Consider the following 22397-nt stretch of genomic DNA (forward strand, 5'->3'; position numbering starts at 1 on the left):
ACTTTTTACTTTTAGTACTTAAGTAGCAAATTTTTTGAAAAAACTACTTGCAATACTTAAGTAAAAAAAATGTTGAATACTTTAGTACTTCTACTTAAGTAACTTTTTCTGCGAGCACTTCCACTTCTACTCAAGTCACTTTTTGATCGAGCACTTGTACTTTTACTCAAGTAGAAATTTCGAGTACTTTATACAAGTCTGGATTTCGGAGACTCTTCGCCGATGTAATGGCTACCAGGAACACGGTCATCAATGTCAACTCCTTGATAGTAAGAGTTTCATCTGTGTCACGTAATCGTTGTGATAGAAAGTCCAGAACTAAGGGGAGATCCCACTTGGGAAACCTTGGCTTCTTCTGGGGCCTGAGTCTCATTGCCCCTTTGAAGAATTGTCGGACTAGCGTATGGGTAGCCCAAGAAATGCCGGTAAAGGCTGAAATAGCCGACACCTGAACTCTCAGAGAACTCACTGATAGAGGAAGATCTAGACCAGAAAGCTTAGCACATCCTGAATCCTGATGGATGAATGAGGGTTGAACCTTGTGGCCAGATGCGAGGAAAATCTTGACCAAATTCTCTCATACACTTTATTAGTTGAACTCCCTCTGGCACTCAAAAGTGTAGAGATGGCCTCTTCAGAGCACCCTAAGGCTTGTAGCCTTCCCCTCTCAACAGTCAAACCTTCAGATGCAGCCGGGCTGGACAAGGATGCAATATGGTGCCTTGAGATAGTAGATCTTGCCTGAGAGGCAGCGGAATCGGTTCCTGAACGCGGAGAAGTGTTAGCAGAGGGAACCAAAGCCTGTTGGGCCAGAATGGAATCACTGCCACTATTTCCGCTGCTTCCGACCTGAGTCTCCAGAGAAACTGAAGGATTATGGGAACTGGGGGAAAGGCATATGCCCTGTTGAACCTCCAACAATCCGTGAGGGCGTCCAGAGCCTGAGGATCCCTGAACCTCGCACAGTATTTTTTCAACCTGCGGTTGCGAGGAGAGGCAAACAGGTCTACCCCTGGGGAGAACCCCAGGCTCAGGATCCACTCGAAGACCTCCTCGTGGAGAGACCACTCGTTGTTGTCCAACTGCACACGAGATAGAAAGTCGGCTTGGACACCTTGGACTCCCGGAACATACACTGCTGACAGGTCAGACAAGTTCTTTTGAGCCCAGACCATAATTGGCTCCACCTTTCGCAGCAAGGACCAACTGCGTGTCCCTCATTGCTTCCTTATGTATGCGACTGCTGAGGTGTTGTCCAGTCTTTGCATCACTGGAAGACCTTTTGTCAAGTGAGGGAACGCTTTCAGAGCTTGAAGGGCCGCCAGTAGCACCAGAATGTTGGACATTATCCCCCGGGAGGGGAATTTCCATTTGCCCTGAGCCACTTCCGAGAGGCAATGAGCCCCCCAACCTGTGCTGCTGGCATCCGATGTTATCACAACCCATGAGGTCTGTACAAGAGAATGGCAGCACAGAAGATGCTCCCGCTGCAGCCACCATGGAAGACTTGCTCTCATGGCTGGGGTCAGGAAGATGGTATGATCCAAATGCCAGGTGTCCCATTGACGAAGAAAGCCTTTTTGGAATGGCCTCATTCTCCATAGGAGCTACAGCCACCATGGTCCCGATTATTCTCAAGCACTGATGCGCTTGGAGGTGAGGTGATGCAAGGGCACGCAGAATCCTGTCCCTGACCACTGTGATCTTCTCCTCCGGAAGGGACACTGTCGCTGTCAGTGTATTGAACAAGGCCCTGAGGTAGACGAGAGACTAGGTGGGAATTAGATGACTTTTCTCTAGATTTAGCAGCCACCCAAACATCTGAAGGGTGGATTTGTCTTGGGACAAGAGGAGCAGATCGTCCAAGTAATGATGTAAGCGAATGACCTTTGTTCTCAATAGAGCTACCACAGCCAGCAAAACTTTCGAGAAGGTTCGTGGAGAAGTGGAGAGCCCGAAGGGGAGGCAAGTGAACTGAAGGTGTAATTAATTGACAGAAAACCGGAGGTATTTCTGGAAATCTTCTGCAACAGGGACATGGAAATAGGCGTCTTTTAAGTCTATAGACACCATCCAGTCCGCAGGTTGGACCGCCTGTTGAATAGAAAGAAGAGTTTCCATCTTGAACCTTTCCTTTCTGATGAATTGATTTTGAAAGGTCAGATCGATGACTGGCCTCCATGTTCCGTTTTTCTTGCGAACCAAGAAAAGAGGGGAGTAGATTCCCTGGCTGCACCCTTGTTCTGGTACAGAGACGATAGCCCCTTGAGAAACTAGTGACTCTATGTAGAAAAATAGTGCCTGGCACTTCTCTCCTGAGGGTGGCAGGGAGGTAGGAAGAAACCTTGATCTTGGAGTTTCTCTGAAAGTCCACTTGTGCCCGTACGTGACTGTCCTGACAGTCCAGGAGTCTCGGATTGAGGCCGCCCAGACATGCCGGAAGTGTAGCAACCGAGCCCCCACTTGACATGTCTGAGCGGGCCCAATCTCAAAAATACTTGGTCGTATCACGTTCACCGGAGGGGACACTCTTAGAAGGTTTCTGCGAGGAGGTTTGTCATGCTCTCCAGTTGCGACCAAATTCTCTGCCAGGCCTATAGGTACGTGCTTCCCTGGCACGGCCAGGAACATACCTTCTGGGTTGTCCTTTCCTTGGATTGAGAGGACGTCGATCCTGAGGGAGAAACCCAGACCTGCTGCCCGTGGCCCTGGTTATCGCCTCATCCAGCTTATTCCCAAAGAGGGAGAAGCCTCCAAAAAGAATACGGCTTTAGACTTGTTTTGAAGCTGGGTCAACCATCCAAGGGCGGAGCCACAAAGCCCTCTTGGCCGTTACTGAGGACAGCATAACTCTGGCCAACAGACGTATAAGGTCAATAGATGCCTCCCCCAGAAAAGACAAAGCCATCTTAAGTTCCTGAATCGGGGAACTTCTGGCAGCCTCCTCAGAAAGGCTCCGAAAGGACTCATCCACTGAGTCAGACCAAAACTCCATTGCTTTGGATAATGAGGCTAAGGCCAGTGCCGGCTTGCAGGCCATTCCCGCAGTCAGGTAGATTCTTTTAAGATCAGAATCCATCCTCCTATCCAAAGGATCTTTAAAGGAGGCTGTGTCCTCTGGTGGGAGGGTCACATGTTTGACCAGCTTCATGACTGCGGCGTCCACCAAGGGAGGAGATTCTAGATGTTTTACATCTTTTTCCTTGAAAGGATATAACCGGGACATTTTGGAAAGCATGGAATTCTTCCTTTCCACTTTATTCCATTCTTCAGTAATGATATCCCCTAATTCACCCAAAAAAGGGAAGTTGAGTCGCTCTTTGCAGAGCTGCTTAAAGAATCTCTTCTGTTTTTGGCTGAGAAAACAGCAGAGTCTTCCCAATTCAGGGTCTCTCTTACCGCTCTGACTAAGGAGGGGATGAGAGCATACTCAAATCCCAAGCAGGGATCTTCAATCTCTGAATCACTCTCTGACAGGAAAGTTGACAGGTGACTAGGTTGAGAGGTTTCAGTATCTTCCCTAGGCTGTCTTCCAAGGGGAGGGCTTGGAGGAGTCACTTCTGGGCTCTGCGCCCGACCTACTCCCAAGTCTGAGCAAAATACAGACTTCCAGCAACAGAGTGTATGATCTACACACTCTGCTGACACCTGAAGGGTTTTCAATATGGCACCCGCTGACATCATCAAGCAGCGCTGAAAAACCCTACTGCACATGCTCCACATTGTCACTGAGCATGTGCGAGAACCAAGCCTCATTCTGAGGCGCCCGCACATGCTCAGTAGCCCTAGCCACCAGGAAATAACAGGGAATAAGGTAAGAAAATACAAAACCAGCTGAAATAAAAACTTAAGCTGCCATGGAGATAAAAAAATATGACAGGCAAGGAGTACTCACGACCACCAACGAACCGCTAGCCACCAGGGATGGATGAGCATACAGCACACACCGGACTTCATGATTCTTTAAGGGTACAGGCCACCCGCAGCAGCTGGGCTTTTTGGCCAAGGTGCACGTCAGAAGAATCTTCGCCCCTGCTCCATACCCCGCAACAGCTGGGGCTTATTGGAGAACTCAATACTCGAATGGGATCCATCTTCAGGTAGGATACAGGTAATCCATTAGGAGGACAAAAAAGGAACACGTGTGCTGAACAGGTGCAAAGATTTATGGGAGTGATGTCCTATGGGTAGGTTTGGAGGCGGGGCCAAACCCAATACGTATGCTGCCATGGAGTCTGTCAGGAAAGTGTTTATTGAAAACAGAAAGAAAAAAGGGAAGGGTAACAGGTGGAAACATGTGCAGCAATGACAACCAGGTACATACAATAATCAGAAAAATACCGCACCCTCGCAGGGGTCACATCTCTGGTCAGAAGAAAAATCATGCAGTAATACAAAAGCATCAATAATCACAGTGGTATTGAGGTAACAAAGAGAATCGAACACCTATTAGCTGATATAAACATAATCCAATGCAGGAACGTACCAGGATAAACAGGGTTTCGGCATTAATGTGGGAGAAAACAGCCCCACACCTTCAGTGTAAACCTCACTGAGAGAAAATACCCTAGGAAGAAGAGGCAATATAAAGAGTGGCATCCCCCAAGAGCACTATACCTGTCTAGTCATCATACCCATGTCAAAATCCAGTAGGTAGAGAGATCCCAGGAACGGGTCTCAACCACAACAAAAATACAGATGAGTCCGGAAAAGTAAAAGACAAGAAGGGGAGAGAGAGAATGGGCATAGCAAGGGAAAAGAAAAAAAAGGGTGAAAAGGGAGAGAGAAAGAGACAGGGAAAAAAGAGGTTCAGGTGAGAGAAATCCCAACACACCAGGGATGCCTACCAAAATATCTATACCTGCAGAATACGATGCATAAGCAGTTGTGCAGGAGCTAACCCCGGGCAATCCAACCAATCCTGCCAGATCTTATGAAACCTTTTGACTGCATTACGATGGCGGTAAGCCAACTGCTCCCTCAACAGGATGTAATTGACTCGTGTCACCCACTGCGCTAACGTAGGAATCGTTGGACTCATCCAATAATTAGCAATCAGTTTTCTAGCCAAATACAATAATCTGTGCACCATGATATAAGCACCAGGAGTAAACAGTTCCGGATCCAATATGCCCAACAGGCACACCAGAGGGCCAACCGGTATAGGTGCATGGGCAACTTGTGAAATGCAGTTTGTGACCTGAGTCCAATACCTGACCAATTTCGGGCAGCGCCACAGCATGTGTATGAAATCTCCCCTGTGGGAATCGCATTTAGGGCACAAAAGCATGTCCCTTCTGCCCCACTTGTGCAGGAGAACAGGGGTACGATACGTCCTGTGAAGTATAAAGAGCTGGGAGAGCTTGTGGGAAGTCGACAGACACCGAGCTAAGGACCTCCAAGGCCTGATCCCACTGATCTCCATCAATGTCCCCCAGATCCATCTCCCACGCTGCTCTACACCGCAAGGAGGCCGGGTCCTGTATACACGAGAGAAGCCATTGGTACCTAAGGGAGATCAGTTCCCGTTTATCTTGAGCCCTGATCACAGAATTCATCATCGTCTGATCTGCCTGCCGCAGAGGGGACAGCCGCTTCTGAGCCTGAAGGGCATGGCGCAATTGAAGATAGCGATAAAAGTGTTGACGGGGGAGATTAAATTCAGTCTGAAGGCGGTCAAACGGCTTAAGTACAGAGCCCACAAACAATTGAGCCATGTACCGTATGCCCTTATCTTGCCATCCCAGAGAGTCCTGCAACCCAGAAACCTCCGGAAAGGTCGGGTTGTCCCATAACGGCGTAAAATCAAAAAAATCCGTCCGAATGCGACAACACACGCAATTCTCGCCACAAGCGACGCAGCAGGATGGCCGTGGGAGCACGGCTCGGCAATGAGGGGAGGTCCATCTCCAGGAGGGACGCTGCTGAGAGAGGTTGTCTAGAATTGGTCAAAAGCAGTGACTGCGGGTCTGTCGAGAGCTGGTCCCCCCACCCCGCTAAGTGTTGTAACTGAGCAGCAATAAAGTACATCCTCGGATGTGGGACTGCCAGTTCACCTTTATCCTTGGGGTACTGAAGGGTAGACAATTTAATACGTGGCTGCTGCCTCCTCCAGACAAGGTCACGAAATTGGGACTCCACCCGCTTAAACCAGGATACTGGGATCCACATCGGAGAATTATGGAAAATATATAGTAGCTGCGGGGCCCAAATAATTTTTATTAAATTTACTCTACCCACCACTGACAGCGGTAGCTTACACCAACTTTTGCCCTTAGTGCGTTGCTTGCCTAAAAAAGGGAGCAGGTTCAAACGCAAGTACTGAGCTGGATCCGGGGAGACCATCACTCCCAAATATCTAAAAGTGTCCGCCACCCGTAGGCGGCCCAGGGCTGGTAGAGAAGGATTAGGTATGGGGTCTAGGGGCATCAGTATGGACTTATCCCAGTTAATAGAGAAACCTGAGAAGGAGCCAAATTTTGCAACAAGAACCATAAGTGTATTAAGAGAACCCTCGGTGTGTCTCCCAGATACAGGAGGGTATCATCTGCATATAGGCAGTGGCGTACCAATAGGGGGGGCGAGGGGGGCGGTCCGCCCCGGGTGCCACACATTAGGGGGGTGTCAGGGAAGACCAGGGTGACACCCGGGGACGGCCGCCAAACTGCTTCCACCGCGGAGGAGGAGGAACTGTTTAAAGCAGAGAGGATGAGAGAGACTCACTGTCACTCCCGAGCCCTGAATACACAGCGGTCGGCGCCTCGGCGGGAACTGCAGAAGTTACTGTGCTGGTTAATGAGAATGCGATTGGTTGCTAGGACCGCCTATCAACCAGTCACCTGCTCTTTAACTAGCACAGTAACTTCTGCAGTTCCCGCCGAGGCGCCGACCGCTGTGTATTCAGGGCTCGGGAGTGACAGTGAGTCTCTCTCATCCTCTCTGCTTTAAACAGTTCCTCCTCCTCCGCTCTCCTCCTAAAAAGGTAGGGGGGGGGGGCGCATTGTATTGTAAAGGGTGGAATAAGAGTCTTTAGTGAGCTTCAGGTGAATAGGCTTAGGAGTATGATCCACTTTGGCTGGCTGAGTTGTGCTCTCACCACAAATCTAGCAAGAAATGTTGGTGTAACAGTTGTTGGAAAGAAAGTGTACCGGGCTAGAGGGGCAGAAGCCGGAGATTTATGAAGAAATAGGTAGAGAACCCCACAGATCAGTGAGATGCTCTTTTTGTGTGATTCATCCACTAAATAGTGCAGTAAATGGGAGAGAAAAGTGGTCTGATCTTTTCTAGGAGTGTAGTAGGAATATACAGTGACCTTGCATTCAAACAAATGGCCGACCAAAATAAGGTATTGTCCCTCAGGGTCATTGATCTCTGCCAGGAGGAAAAAATGGATTGATCAGTAAAATGCCACAAGAATACCCCTGTGTTTCGGCTGAGGCCATGTAGGGTTATTTGGAGGGGGGGGGCTTTGTATTGTAAAGGGGTTCTTTGCGGGGGGGCTTTGTATTGTAAAGGGGTTCTTTTTTTTGGGGGGGTGGCTTTGTATTGTATAGGGGTTCTATGAGGGGGCTTTGTATTGTATAGGGGTTCTATGAGGGGATTTATTGTAGAGGGGTTCTATTGGTGGGGGCTTTGTATTGTAAAGGGGTTATATTGGGGGACTGTGTAATGTAAAGGGTTGTATGGGGGATGGGACTGTGTAATGTAATGGGTTCTATTGGGGGGCTGTGTAATGTAAAGGGTTCCAATGGGGGGCTGTGTAATGTAAAGGGTTCCAATGGGGGGCTGTGTAATGTAAAGGGGTCCAGGGGGGATGGGGGCTGTGTAATGTAAAGGGGTCCAGGGGTAAGGGGGCTGTGTAATGTAAAGGGGTCCAGGGGTAAGGGGGCTGTGTAATGTAAAGGGGTCCAGGGGTAAGGGGGCTGTGTAATGTAAAGGGGTCCAGGGCTACGGGGGCTGTGTAATGTAAAGGGGTCCAGGGGTAAGGGGGCTGTGTAATGTTAAGGAGTCCAGGGGTACGGGGGCTGTGTAATGTAAAGGGGTCCAGGGGTACGGGGGCTGTGAAATGTAAAGGTGTCCAGGGGTAAGGGGGCTGTGTAATGTAAAGGGGTCCAGGGGTACGGGGGCTGTGTAATGTAAAGGTGTCCAGGGGTAAGGGGGCTGTGTAATGTAAAAGGGGGTCTCCATACATTTTACACGTGACACGTCAATGGGCAGTTCGTCGCCTGGGGGGGGGGGGTGCCAGATATAGGATCCGCCCCGGGTGCCAAATGCTCTAGGTACGCCCCTGCATATAGGGACTCCTTTTCCTCCAGGTCACCTCTCCGAAAGCCCACCACAGCTGGGGTACTCCTAATGAGGGCCGCCAGCGGCTCTATCGCCATGGCAAACAGCAGGGGGGACAAAGGGCACCCCTGCCTAGTGCCTCTGTACAGGGGGAACGGGGAAGAGAGTTCCCCATTCACTCTGACCCATGCTCGTGGCGCTGAGTACAACGCCCTCACCCATCCAATGAAGTCATCTCCCAGTCCAAAGCGTGAGAGAACCTCCCACAGATACGGCCACTCGACACTATTGAATGCTTTGGCCGCATCCAATGATAAAATGGCTCTGTTACCCGTATTGTCCACCGGAAGTTGCAAATTAAGATAAAGCCGTGGTATGTTAATCGCCATTGATCTGCCCGGAATAAATCCGGACTGGATCCTTCCCTGGCTTGGGCAAAACAATAATAATGGCTTCACTCATGGAATCCGGCAGTACCCCCGTCCTCATAATTTCCTGCATAGTAGAGAGAAGGACCGGCAGAAGCACCCGCCCATACCTAGAATACACCTCAACTGGAAGGCCATCTGCTCCCGGTGCCTTATTGTTGGGCGCCTGTCCCAAGGCATCCGTAAGCTCATCCATAGTAACAGGAGCACTAAGGGACATCCTATCCTGTGTCCGAAGCTGAGGTAGGGAACACCCGTCCAAAAATGAGGACATGGCTGCTCCCGCCCCCCCCCGCACCGGGACTGATACAAATCAGCATAAAAATGCCTAAAGCCATCAAGTATCTGTGATGTGGAGGAGACCACCCTCCCTGAGGGAGAGACGATCTCTGCCACTGAGCCAGGGTCCTGTTGAGACCTGGCCACCATGGCCAGCATGTGTCCTGCATTTTCGCCCTCCTCAAAGTACGTTTGTTTCAAAGAATACTGTTTCTTCTCAGCTGCTGAGAGTACCACCGAGTTATATAGGGCCTGGGCCTCTAACCAGGCCTTTTGTGTGGAGGGAGAAGGTGAGGCTATCACCGCTTCCTCCCTACATTTAATTTCGCCACATACCGTGTCCTCCCACTGCGCAGAGTTACGTTTAATCATAGCAATCCCTTCGATAATTTGACCACGCAAAAAAGCCTTCAGGGCATCCCATACCACCGCAGGGGAAGCAGATCCCTGATTGACAGCAAGGAAGTCCTCCAAAGCTGGGCCAATGGGATCCGGCTCAGGGAACAGCGTCAGCCAGAACGGATTTACCCGCCACAGCCGACGAGCCCCCGATCCCAGCACCGAAAATTTGACCCAGAGCGGGGAATGGTCAGACATCAGGTGGGGTTTGTACACCGAATCAGACACCCAGGGCCTCATAGAGTCATTCCCCAGGGCCAGATCAATACATGACAACCCGCCATGAATGGCCAAATAACAGGAATAACACCTAGTGGTTGCATGTCTGTCCCTCCAAACATCTCTGAGGCCCATCTCCAATAAAAACTTAGCAAACGCCGTTGGGCGCAATACAGGGATGGGTCCTTGATGGGAGGGGTTAAATTTGTCAAGAGCCAGGTCAACATAATTGTTATAGTCACCCAAGGCCAGCACAGGAGTATCAGGGTGGGGCGCCATAAATTGCGCCAAGAGACGGAGAACCTCGTGGGAGAAGGGTGGAGGGACATAGACAGCGGCTAAAATGCAGAGAAAACCATTAAGTTTGCATAACAAAAAGACATATCTCCCCAAATCATCCACCCTGCTGCACAGACACGCAAAAGTCACCTCCCTAGACACCAACATGCTCACCCCCCTAGAATAAGAGGAGTGGACAGAATGGTATTGAACAGGGTATGCTCGAGAGCGTAACAAGTGCGTGGTGGTGCGCACAAGGTGGGTCTCTTGCAGACAGACAACTGTAGGTTTAAGCCTCCTAAGATATGCAAAAACTGCTTTACGTTTGACCCCATCAGCCAAGCCCCGGACATTCCATGACAAAATTAAAGCATTAAACCGTGAGAGTTCCTTGAGGTATCAAAGTTATAATAAAAGCCCAACATCAAAAACCTCCCAAACCACCGGACATACCACTCCCCACAGCCATTCAGAATCCACGAGAGCAAAGTCCACAGGAGTACGTGCATGGGACACGTAGTTGGATGTAAAAGGTAGTACAGTCCACGCCAGCCATCTGCAGCTGCAAGAGTCCTAGGCAGGAAAGGTCTCACCCGGAAAAGAACCTGAGATAAAGGGGGAAAAAGTATCAAAGTGAAGAACAAAGTCAATCGGGCCAACAGGGCCCAGTAGCAAAATACTCTCCAGTCCACGGAGCCAATGTGTCCACGCAGGACAACAGGATAAGGGCACAGTATGCAAAGGAACCGCATACAGGTAACTTTGGGGGGAAACACGACAGTCTTGCTCAGCCGATCGGTGATCCCAAACGTAGCTCCCCCAGGGGGGGTAAAACTCAGACTGTACAACAGAGACTTGAAAATGGACTGTCGATGCTCCTCACAGACAGAACCTCAAAGCCAATGAAGGAGAACAGCACCCCTGAACTCAAGGGGGTACCTGCTGGGCCAGATTACGTTCCTCCCTGTCCAAAGAATTGGGTAGAGCCATTCGCCACAACCTTCAATTTAGCAGGATAAAGCATAACATAAGGCACATTCAACTTGCGCAGTCTCTTTTTGATATCCAAAAATTTAGCTCTCCTGCGTTGCACTTCAGCAGAAAAGTTAGGGTACAGAGAGACTCTGGCATTGTCCACAGAGAGATCAGCAGTGGTCCTAGCTTTATTCAGGATAACATCACGGTCCTTATAATTAAGCAGCTTGAAGAGAAAGGGTCTGGGGGGGCACCCGGCACCCGGAGGAGGAGGTCTGGCAGGGACTCTATGGGCCCGCTACACTGCAAACATAGGGGAGAAGGGATCCTTTCCAAAGGTGTTACGAAGCCATGCTTAACTAAAATCCATGCTTAAATAACATCCCTCTGTAATGGCTGCCACTCATCTTCTATGGTACTGACCCGGCCCTCTAATGCAGCCGTGCGATCCCGCAGCTTCTGCATGTCCTGGAGTACCAGGGACAGTTCTAATTTCATGCCTTGTACTTCCCCGGCTAGTCTAGTAATGTTGGCGTTGCCAGTAGTGTCCGCTGAAAGAATATCCCGCAAGGTAGGCTCAGAGTCAAGGGCCAGGGTAGGGGAGGTAGGCCGCAGCTGCAGCACCGCTCCCGCCTCATGGTAAGCTGAAGGCCCCGACTCCAGAAACAAGGAGGGCCCGCCATCCACCAAATCCCCCGAGGCCATGTCCACATCCCCCACATCAGCCAAGCAGGGAGGGGGAGCAGGGTCTTTACCTTGGGGTTTCACAAACAGGCGCTACGCGGCTTCCTTCTGCTTCTCCTTCGCTGAGCGGGTCGCTGCGCCGCCATCTTGGCTGCCAGGATCTGCCACCGACCGGGAGTTCGTGCTGTGCTTGGACATCAGTCCGGATGGAAATGGCTGCACTTAAGGTAAGCAGAAGATGTGTAGAGGGTAGCCCGAAAGTTACAGGTAAATCAAACACAGGATTGCTGAGATATGCAGGAGAATGTTCAGGATTCCAGCGGAGCTACTGCAGGACACGTCCGCTCACATCACTCGCCGGCCACACCCCCCATCTGCAAATCTTACTATCTTACCTGAATGCCATGTCAAAATCTCAAGGTGTCCCATGTAAATATGTTGTAAACATGTTGATTTTACTGAAAATGTGGATATAACGGATGAACTGGGAATCAGCAATGTATTGTATTACAGCTTTTAGCACCAGAAATATCAGTCCCCTCTAAATTTCTTATATTCTGGCCAACCAGCAAACTGGATTGTATACATGTCGCACTACCCCGGAAAGGGCTGCTGATAACTGGTCCCCCTATTTATGCTTAGCCAGGCAACAAGCATTTTCCACTTTCATCTTGATACAAGAAAACAGTCTCTGAGCTTAGTTTTGTTGTTTTATTAGGGATAATGACCTCACTATGGTAAAAGGGTTATGGGATTCCTGGACACTGTAACAGATCCCCAATACTTGGACCAAGTATTTCTGTCTTAGGTCTCCAGAATCTCACGTGATGCAGTGACCTGGCCCCTCAATTCCCCCCCAAACATCAGCCTAAGCTTGATGAAGGGTAAAACAAAAGACACTTTATTCACCAACTCACTTCCAATATATACATGAGTTTGATTTCATTATCATATGCAAATGTAATTGTATACCTAACATAGTTAACATACCTTGGCCTTCTGGAAAGAGACTATAGGTGAATGAGACTGCAACATTATCATAATTCAACAAACAACAAGGCCAAAACAAAGCCGAATACGCATTCCTAGAAGTGTGAACACACCCCACCTCTAAACAGATGAAAGCAGAAGACATAGGCTCGCAGACTGCTCGTCTCCATTTTCAACACACCTTATTATAAGTGTCCATTCACATCCCCCCAGTATACCCTAGCTGAATCTTATGTCATTAGCATCTGTTTAGTCTCTCATTGTGTGAAGTCCTTGGTTGTAGGCAGCTTAGGCTTAGAGTCTGTGTCGCTTGGGGTGACAGGGACTTGAATTCAAAGTAACAGTACTCCAAGTGTCCCCCAGCATACACCCCTACACAGAGCTGCGCTCCCCTACAAGCCAGGGCCTGTAGTCCATGGGCAGGAGGCTGGCCTCCACACTCCTCCAGTAGCCCGTGGCGAACGTCCCAGCAAATGGGCGTTCGTCACATATCTCCCCCTCCTGGGGAGACTAACCAGACCCCAGACCTCCAACTGGTTTAGGTCTGTGTTAGTCTGGTGTCTTTTCCCAGACTGTGCCGTGCTCCAGAGGGCCTACTGCCCTATGTCCCAGTTGAAATATCCGGGGTCTTCCTGGGCAGGGCCCCAACTATAATCCACTCCAGAGGCATCCTGTTGTTGCTGGAGGGGCAAAATCAGGGTGGCATGGGACCCCATACTAGGGGGTTGGGGATCTGGGCTGACTGCCCAGCATCTCTGTAATCCAGGGGTGGAGGCCACGGTCCCATCCACCCCTTCCATGCAAAAAACTGCATGGACTGGTGGGCAGATACCAGTGGAGTTCTGCCTGGCTGCCAGCTCTTCTGCTGGGTAGGCACTCAGCTGCTGGGACACGGGACCTACAATTGCCTCTCCCGCTAATGCTGGCTGGTCCTGGGTAGTGGGCATGACCATCTCCACCCCCAGTGCTGTTGGCTGTTGCTGGGATGAGGGACCTACAATCGCCTCTCCTGGTAACCCTGGCTTGTGCTGGGTAATGGGCACAACCATCTCCACCCCCAGTGCTGTTGGCTGCTGCTGGGACGAGGGACCTACAATCGCCTCCCCTGGTAATGCTGACTGGTGCTGGGTAATGGGCACAACCATCTCCACCCCCAGTGCTGTTGGCTGCAGCTGGGACGAGGGACCTACAATCGCCTCTCCCGGTAACGCTGGCTGGTGCTGGGTAGTGGGCACGACCATCTCCATCCCAGTGCTGTTGGCTGCTGGTGGGATGAGGGACCTACAACCGCCACTCCCGCTAATGCTGGCTGGTCCTGGGTAGTGGGCACGACCATCTCCATCCCCAGTGCTGTTGGCTGCTGCTGGGACAAGGGACCTACAATCGCCTCTCCCGGTGATGCTGGCTGGTCCTGGGTAGTGGGCACGACCCTCTCCACCCCCAGTGCTGTTGGCTGCTGCTGGGACAAGGGACCTACAATTACCTCTCCCGCTAATGCTGGCTGGTCCTGGGTAGTGGGCACGAACATCTCCACCCCCAGTGCTGTTGGCTGCTGCTGGACCAAGTCTAGGAGGTGTTGGTTGTCCTGTTCCAACCCCCACTCGATAACCAGGTAGATGAGGTCTAATCTCAGCTCCAACAACAACTGGACTGGTAGCATCTTTCTCCGGTAATAATAAATAGCCCAGAACCGCGACATCGCAGGACTGCCAGAATCATCATCCTCCTCCATGGCCTTCCACAACAGGCCTGGGCCATCATAGCCCCCCCCCTCTGGATGAATGCCTTCTGCCATCCAAGGGTCTCGTTGGACTGCGTACCACCATAATGCCCGGTACGAGTCGTCCAGCATAATTTCTCTTTGGACCAGGCATTTAAGGTGCGTTTCCCACTGCGTCAAGGGTTGTTCTCCCAGGATAATCATGTGTTGGCTCACTTGTTCCTGCCAGCGTTGCGCTGCACTTGGAAGCTTCTCTTTCCACCGAAGCTGTGATACTTCCATGGACTCCTGCCAGAGTTCTTGCATTACATATTTTCTCCAGTTCCCCTTGTCCTTGGCTGACATATGGCCTTGTTCCTTTGCCAGTATGTCTTGTAGTCTCCGCTGGAACTCCACCTCATAAGGGAAACTGCCTGGGGGCTAGCTCGCTCCATCTCCTGAGTTCCTCCTTAGACCGAGATGCTGCTGGGCTCCTCCCTCACTGCATTCCTGGTTTGGGATCTATTCAGAGAAGAATCCCACCACTTGCCACCAGTGTAACAGATCCCCAATACTTGGACCTTAGGTCTCCAGAATCTCACGTGATGCAGTGACCTGGCCCCTCAATTCCCCCCTCAAACATCAGCCTAAGCTTGATGAAGGGTAAAACAAAAGACACTTTATTCACCAACTCACTTCCAATATATTCAGTCTCATGAGTTTGATTTCATCATCATATGCAAATGTAATTGTATACAGAACATAGTTAACATACCTTGGCCTTCTGGAAAGAGACAATAGGTGAATGAGATTGCAACATTATCATAATTAATTCAACAAACAATAAGCCCAAAACAAAGCCGAATACGTATTCCTAAATAATTCAACAAACAATAAGCCCAAAACAAAGCCGAATACGCATTCCTAGAAGTGTGAACACACTCCACCTCTAAACAGGTGAAAGCAGAAGACATAGGCTCGCAGACTGCCAGTCTCCATTTTCAACACACCTAATTATAAGTGTCCATTCACATCCCCCCAGTATACCATAGCTGAATCTTATGTCATTAGAATCTGTTTAGTCTCTCATTGTGTGAAGTCCTTGGTTGTAGGCAGCTTAGGCCTAGAGTCTGTTTTCGCTTGGGGTGACAGGGACTTGAATTCAAAGTAACAGTACTCCAAGGGTCCCCCAACATACACCCCCACACAGAGCTGCGCACCCCTACAAGCCAGGACCCGTAGTCCAAGGGCAGGAGGCTGGCCTCCACACTCCTCCAGTAGCCCGTGGCGAACGTCCCAGCAAATGGGCATTCGTCACAGACACCATTAGTCCTTAGTGATCAAAAGCAAAAGTCCCTTGAGGACTATGAGCTCTTAGTCCCCTTTAGAAAATAGCACATTATGTTGTAAACTGAGTACAGGAGTAATTCCTCTCCTTTGTTGAACTGCTCCCAGCTCTACTATCTGCAGGAACTACCAGCCCTCTTGGCTGCTTGTCCACCAACCTACCTGACTGCTCCAAAGATCTCCCAGGTCAAGGGATAGGCATGCTTAAGCACAGCGCTGTCCTCCTGAAAATGTACTACTTGTGGTAGTCTCTCCCCAAGAGAAATTTTCACAGAAACAAAGCAATCCTATGGCAATGAAATGTGATAAAAAGAAAAAGAGTAGCAACCTCACCCTTCCAGTGAGGTGAAACTGAACACATTCTGTATATTAACAGCAGACTGCAGGGTACATCCCTGATATCCACTCAACATCTGTACAATCTTTGACCACTGGGGCAAAAGGCTATAAACTAGTTGTGCAACAATCAGTATTATACCAACAGATAAAGAGAGGTTGTTGTAGTTACAAATGGTCAAATTATTACATTAGTTGGTAGGGTTGAATAAAGACATTGGTCCATCGATTCAACCTGAGAGGGAGTGTGTGTAGAGATTTTAATATGGATAAAGACCTGTATGTGGATATTACGTTCTTGCATCATAACAGGATTATGCACAGTGGATAAGATTAAGATTCTAATAAATATAAAAGTAAATAGAGTACTCAAAATATTGTGATGCATGGCTCACATTGGTAAATAGTTACATGTTTTTGCACTCGACTCTTCCGTAGCTAAATACAAAGCTAAATTCACTTCCCCAGACCCCTATATTTCTTTTTTAGCTATCAATAGATTTATTTTCAAAACAATGTGTTACAGGGTGCATTTTTGGTGCTGCTAGTTCCATATGTAAAAGAACATTAGTATAGTTTTCTTATTTGTGTATAGCTAAAGAAAATCACTCTCTCACCATCTTTTTTTTTTTGTTTTTATTTTATTTTATCCTACAATATTTAAAAAAACATAAAAAAGATTATACAAACAATTAAATTATAATGCAAACCGTACTAAGGTATATATAACTTAATAAATAAAGAAAATGTTAGTTTTGTTTTGCTTTACAGTATAGGCAAGAATGATAGTTTAGTTCATATAGTATATTTTTAGTGGACTTTCATATACTTATATTTTGCTTCAGATTTCTTTATAATAGACTGTTACTATATTCTCTATTTCTCTTTTATATGCAGCCTGCTTTCTGGACTCAATGGCCACTCTTGGGCTTGCAGCATATGGCTACGGTATCCGATATGAGTTTGGAATTTTCAACCAAAAGATTAGCAATGGCTGGCAGGTTTGTAATAATTATTTACCAAATATCTTAACATACAGGTAAAAAGTTTTATAAATATATACAGGGCTTTTTTTTTTGTCAGAGAACAGGTACCTACCCCCCATACCCCAGGACATCCTTGTCTCCATCTTCTCCCAGCACTGCTTCCTTTTGGAGATCTTATTTTCCTACACAAGCATAACCATATGCACCAACTTTTACCTATTCTAGTCTCTGTTAACACCCTGACCTCACAGCTAGAGATGTTCCGAACTGTTCGCTGGCGAACAGTTCCCGCCCAACTTCGCATGTTCGCGTTCGCCTCGGCGGGCGAACATATGCGATGTTCAGTCCGCCTCCTATACATCATCATTGAGCAAACTTTGACCCTGTACCTCACAGTCAGCAGACACATTCCAGCCAATCAGCATACCCTCCCTCCCAGACCCTCCCACCTCCTATAAAAAAGCAAGGGCAGCATCCATCTTAGATTCATTCTGAAGCTGCGGTTAGTTAGAGCAGGGAGAGGGCTGCTGTTGCTGCTGAATTGATAGGGAAATCATTAGCTAGGCCAGTGTTCTGTGTCCACTCCTGCTGTAAGGACAGCATCCTGACAGCACCCCAAAAAGCCCTATTTCAGTCTGCTTTTATTTTCATTTTTTATATATATTTATCAGGCATTTTTGGAGGCAGGCATGACTTTTTTGGGATTAGTGTCGGGGGGGGGGGGGGGGTCTAACAAGTGTACCTGTGAAGTTTCAGCTCTGTAGCATGCCCAGAACCAGAAAAAAAGATCATATAGGTGTAAAAGGAGGGTCCCACCATCCCTACTCTACTGAAAAATGATCTTGTTTTCTGGTTCTGGACATGCTACAGAGCTGAAACTTCACAGGTTCACTTTTTAGACCCCCCCCCCCCAGACACTAAATCACACAAAAAAAAAAAGTTCTTAAAAATTGTAATTTTTGATAGAGAGTAGTGTTGAGCGAACACGGACTGTATTATTCGTGTTCATACCGAATAATTGGATTTTTGTTACCCGAACACGGACCCAAAAACTTTACTGTATGTTCGGGTTTAAAATCCATGTTCGGTCATTTTATTTCCTGTTTTGTATGTAATGGCGCGCTTTTAATGGCGGGCTTTCAACAGCCAATCAACAAGCGTTTAACTGGTGTGCCTTAAGCCATCCCAGCCATGCCTACTAATGTATTAGTAGCTGTGATTGGCCATCTGAAGCATGTGACCATGTTTTTATAAGTTCGAGAGCCCCAGCGCGCTGCGTCATTCTTCTGTAGTTTAGGGACAGAGCACACATCATACGTGCTGGCTGCTGATTAGGGAAAGACAGTGATTCTGTGAAAAATTTTGTCCGAAAAGAATGCAGGGTCAGGTTGGAGTGCAGGCAGGGAGAGTTATTAGAGCATTTTAGGGCGAGGCTGGAGAATAGGCAGGGTCAGTGTTCTACATCGATTTTGCTGTGTGGGGGGTTGTGCAGTGCCAGTGAACGATCTTATCAAGCATATTAGGGACAGGCTGGAGAATAGGCAGGGTCAGTATTCTACATAGATTTTGCTGTGTGGGGGGTGGTGCAGTGAACACAATCTTTTTGCCCTCAGTTAAGCCCGCTGAGGAGGAGGAGGAGGAGGGAGAAAAAAATCTATTTTTATCAGTCAGTTGTGTGCAGCGTTTTTGCTTCAGTGCTGACTGTGATAAGACACTGCTGTGTTCACATGTGCTATTGAGTGATTTTAAATTTTATACACTTTTTTCTATTCCACTATTCAATATACACCGTTTTGGGTTAAAAAAATTAAATTGTGGCATAGTCTGTACTAATCTATTTAAAAATTACAAACTTAAAGGGGAATTTTCTTTTTTTTTTCCTTCACAGCCTGCAGCAGAGCTGACTGACATAAGACACTGCTGTGTTCACATGTGCTATTGAGTGATTTTAAATTTTATACACTTTTTTCTATTCCACTATTCAATATACACCCTTTTGGGTTAAAAAAAATTAAATTGTGGCATAGTCTGTACTAATCTATTTAAAAATTACAAACTTAAAGGGGAATTTTCTTTTTTTTCCCTTCATAGCCTGCAGCAGAGCTGACTGACATAAGACACTGCTGTGTTCACATTTGCTATTGAGTGATTTTCAATTTTATACACTTTTTTCTATTCCACTATTCAATATACACCCTTTTGGGTTAAAAAATAAATAAATTGTGGCATAGTCTGTACTAATCTATTTAAAAATTACAATACTTAAAGGGGAATTTTCTTTTTTTTCCCTTCATAGCCTGCAGCAGAGCTGACTGACATAAGACACTGCTGTGTTCACATGTGCTATTGAAAATCACCAATTTTATATCATATTTTCTATTCCGCTATTCAATCTACACCCTTGGGGTAAAAAGAATTAAATTGCGGCATAGTCTGTTTCGGTACGTGTGAGATAAACCTTTGCAATTTTTGGGGCGCATCTTACACCGCCGAGGATTGCAGGGTGCTTCAGTTTGCCTCCTGCCTGTTCCAAACTCCTCCTACTCCTCATCCTGCCTTTGGGGTACAAAAAATAGTAATCGGGGCCTAGTCTGGGTCTGTACGTGTGAGATAGATACACCTTTTGATATCATATTTTCTATTCCGCTATTCAATCTACACCCTTGGGGTAAAAAGAATTAAATTACGGCATAGTCTGTATCGGTACGTGTGAGATACACCTTTCCAATTTTTGGGGCGCATCTTACACCGCCAAGGATTGCAGGGTGTTTCAGTTTGCCTCCTGCCTGTTCCGAACTCCTCCTACTCCTCATCCTGCCTTTGGGGTACAAAAAATAGTAATCAGGGCCTAGTCTGGGTCTGTACGTGTGAGATAGATACACCTTTTGATATCATATTTTCTATTCCGCTATTCAATCTACACCCTTGGGGTAAAAATAATTAAATTGCTGCATAGTCTGTATTGGTACGTGTGAGATAAACCTTTGCAATTTTTGGGGCGCATCTTACACCGCCGAGGATTGCAGGGTGCTTCAGTTTGCCTCCTGCCTGTTCCGAACTCCTCCTACTCCTCATCCTGCCTTTGAGGTACATAAAATAGTAATCGGGGCCTAGTCTGGGTCTGTACGTGTGAGATAGATACACCTTTTGATATCATATTTTCTACTGGGTACTGATCACTTACTCTGTCTATTAATAACTGTAGCATAACGGAATTTAAAATCTTACCGTAAAATTCCTCCGACAGTCGCCGCCCGCTCATACAGTCTTCACCAATGGGGTATTGACTTCCTCTCCTTAGGAGTAGCTAGGCAAAAGACTTGTTAAAACAAAAGCATTTATGTAGACACACCCATGGGGGCTGTCCCACTGGTCCAATACCCCTCATACAATAGCCATCTCAACTCAGTTTGGTATCAAAGCAATTAAGTGTATAAGAACCCCAAAAGAGGGGCGGGGGCGGCGACTGTCGGAGGACTCAGAGAAAGGAATTTTATGGTAAGATTTTACAAAAATTCAGTTTTCTCTTACGTCCTCCGACAGTCGCCGCCCACTCATACAGTCTTCACCAATGGGGATGTCCCAAAGCAGTGTAGACATGAGGGGTGGGAAATGCAACCATCAGAAAAGGCAAAGCAGTACCCATATCAGAGAAAGGAACCTTACATAAACAGAAAGGTAATCCTCTGGGCAACAAAAAAGGCTCAACAGGAGCAACAACCTAGGAAAGCAAATAACCAAGGGGTAAACAACACCAACAGCCAGGGACCCGCATAAAAACTGGGTCCCCTACTGGACTGCTGCTGAGAACTTTGCGGCCAAAGGAGGCATCAGCTGATGCCATAACATCAATTTTGTAGAATTTGGAAAAGGTGTGCACTGGAGACCAAGTCGCAGCCTTGCACACCTGGGCCACCGAGGCCTGATGCCGGAAAGCCCAGGACGCACTCACCGACCTGGTAGAGTGCGCCTTGACAGGGAAGGGTGGTACCCTCAATGTTGGTTCCGAGGCCAACCTGCGAAGGAACCTGTACAACAACTGAATCGGAGGAAAGGCATAGATCAGACGATACTGATGCCAAGGCACCACCAGCGCATCCGAGGCGTCTGCCAGAGGATCACGCGTTATTGCCACGAACCTTTCCACCTTGTGGTTTAGCCGGGACGCGAACAGATCCACATCCGGGGATCCCCATTTCGCACACAGCATCTGAAACACCTCCGGGTGCAGGGTGCAGGGACCATTCCCCCTGGTCCAGGGTCTGGCAGCTCAGATAATCGGCCTGCCAAATCTCCACACCCGGAATGTGAACTGCCGAGATCGCCGGGACATGAGTCTCGGCCCAAGACAAAATTGTGGTCACTTCCTGGGCCGCCCGGGCACTCCTAGTGCCCCCTTGATGATTGATGTACGCCACCGCAGTGGCATTGTCCGTCTGCACCCCCACAAGACGGCCCTGAACACGATCCGACCAATGGAGCAGGCACAGCCTGATTGCTCTCAATTCCAAAATGTTGATCGGAAGGGAGGATTCCTCCTCCGACCAAGTGCCCTGGGCAAATAGGTTGCCCAGGACGCCACCCAGCCTGATAGGCTGGCATCCATGGTTATCACCGTCCATAGTAACGGCTAGAAGGATTTTCCTTCCGACACAGCTGGGGACTGAAGCCACCACAAGAGATCCATTCTGGTTTGATGACTCAGAGACACTCTCACGTCCAAGGACTGAGGTAGTCTGTCCCACCTGGCCAGGATCTCTGCTTGGAGAGACCGCGTGTGAAACTGCGCAAATGGAATCACCTCTAAGGCCAATACCATCAACCCAGAGACCACATACAGGTCCTGAGTTACGAGGATTCGTTGTCCCTGAGGGACCTGACCTCGGACTGTAGGGTCAGGAGCTGTCCTCCTGCAAGAACACCTTTGCTTGAGCAGAGTCCAGAACCATTCCCAAATACGGGAGACTAACCGAAGGATACAAGGTCGACTGCTGAACGTTGATCGTCCAACCGAACTCCTGGAGCGTCTGGACCGTAGTGGACAGATCGTGCAGCAGGCTCTGGCTGGCACTCGATCTTAACACGAGATCGTCCAGATAACCCAAGACCGCAATGCCCTGTGCCCGCAGCAGTCCCAGAACAGGCGCCAACACTTTGGTAAAGACCCTTGGAGCCGAAGCGAGACCGAAAGGTAACGCCACAAACTGATATTGTTCCTCCGCGACAGCGAATCGGAGGTACCTCTGATGACCCTCGAAGATGGAGATGTGTAGATACGCATCCTTCAGGTCGATAGAGGCCAGGAATTCACCCGGGCAAAGAGAGACTACCACCGAGCGGAGCGATTCCATGCGGAATTTTCGAAAGCGCACAAAGCGGTTCAGAGCTTTCAAGTCCAGAATCGGATGCACTTTGCCCTCCTTTCTGGGCACAATGAACAGATTCGAGTAAAACCCCCGAAACCTGTCCAGATGAGGCACCGGGACAATC

General features: G+C 48.4%; 1 protein-coding gene across 1 annotated transcript in view; it reads left to right on the plus strand.

Moving 5' to 3' along the window:
* The window catches only part of PYGM (glycogen phosphorylase, muscle associated), a 982083-nt gene that overhangs the window by 196712 nt on the left and 762974 nt on the right, over nt 1-22397 (plus strand). Inside the window, exon 4 of the mRNA XM_082270768.1 lies at nt 16819-16922. Within this exon, the coding sequence (XP_082126894.1) occupies nt 16819-16922 (104 nt within the window). The remainder of the gene's footprint in view (nt 1-16818; nt 16923-22397) is intronic.

The sequence above is a fragment of the Pelophylax lessonae genome (assembly GCF_965119305.1).
Source record: "Pelophylax lessonae genome assembly, chromosome: 10".
Lineage (NCBI taxonomy): Eukaryota > Metazoa > Chordata > Amphibia > Anura > Ranidae > Pelophylax > Pelophylax lessonae.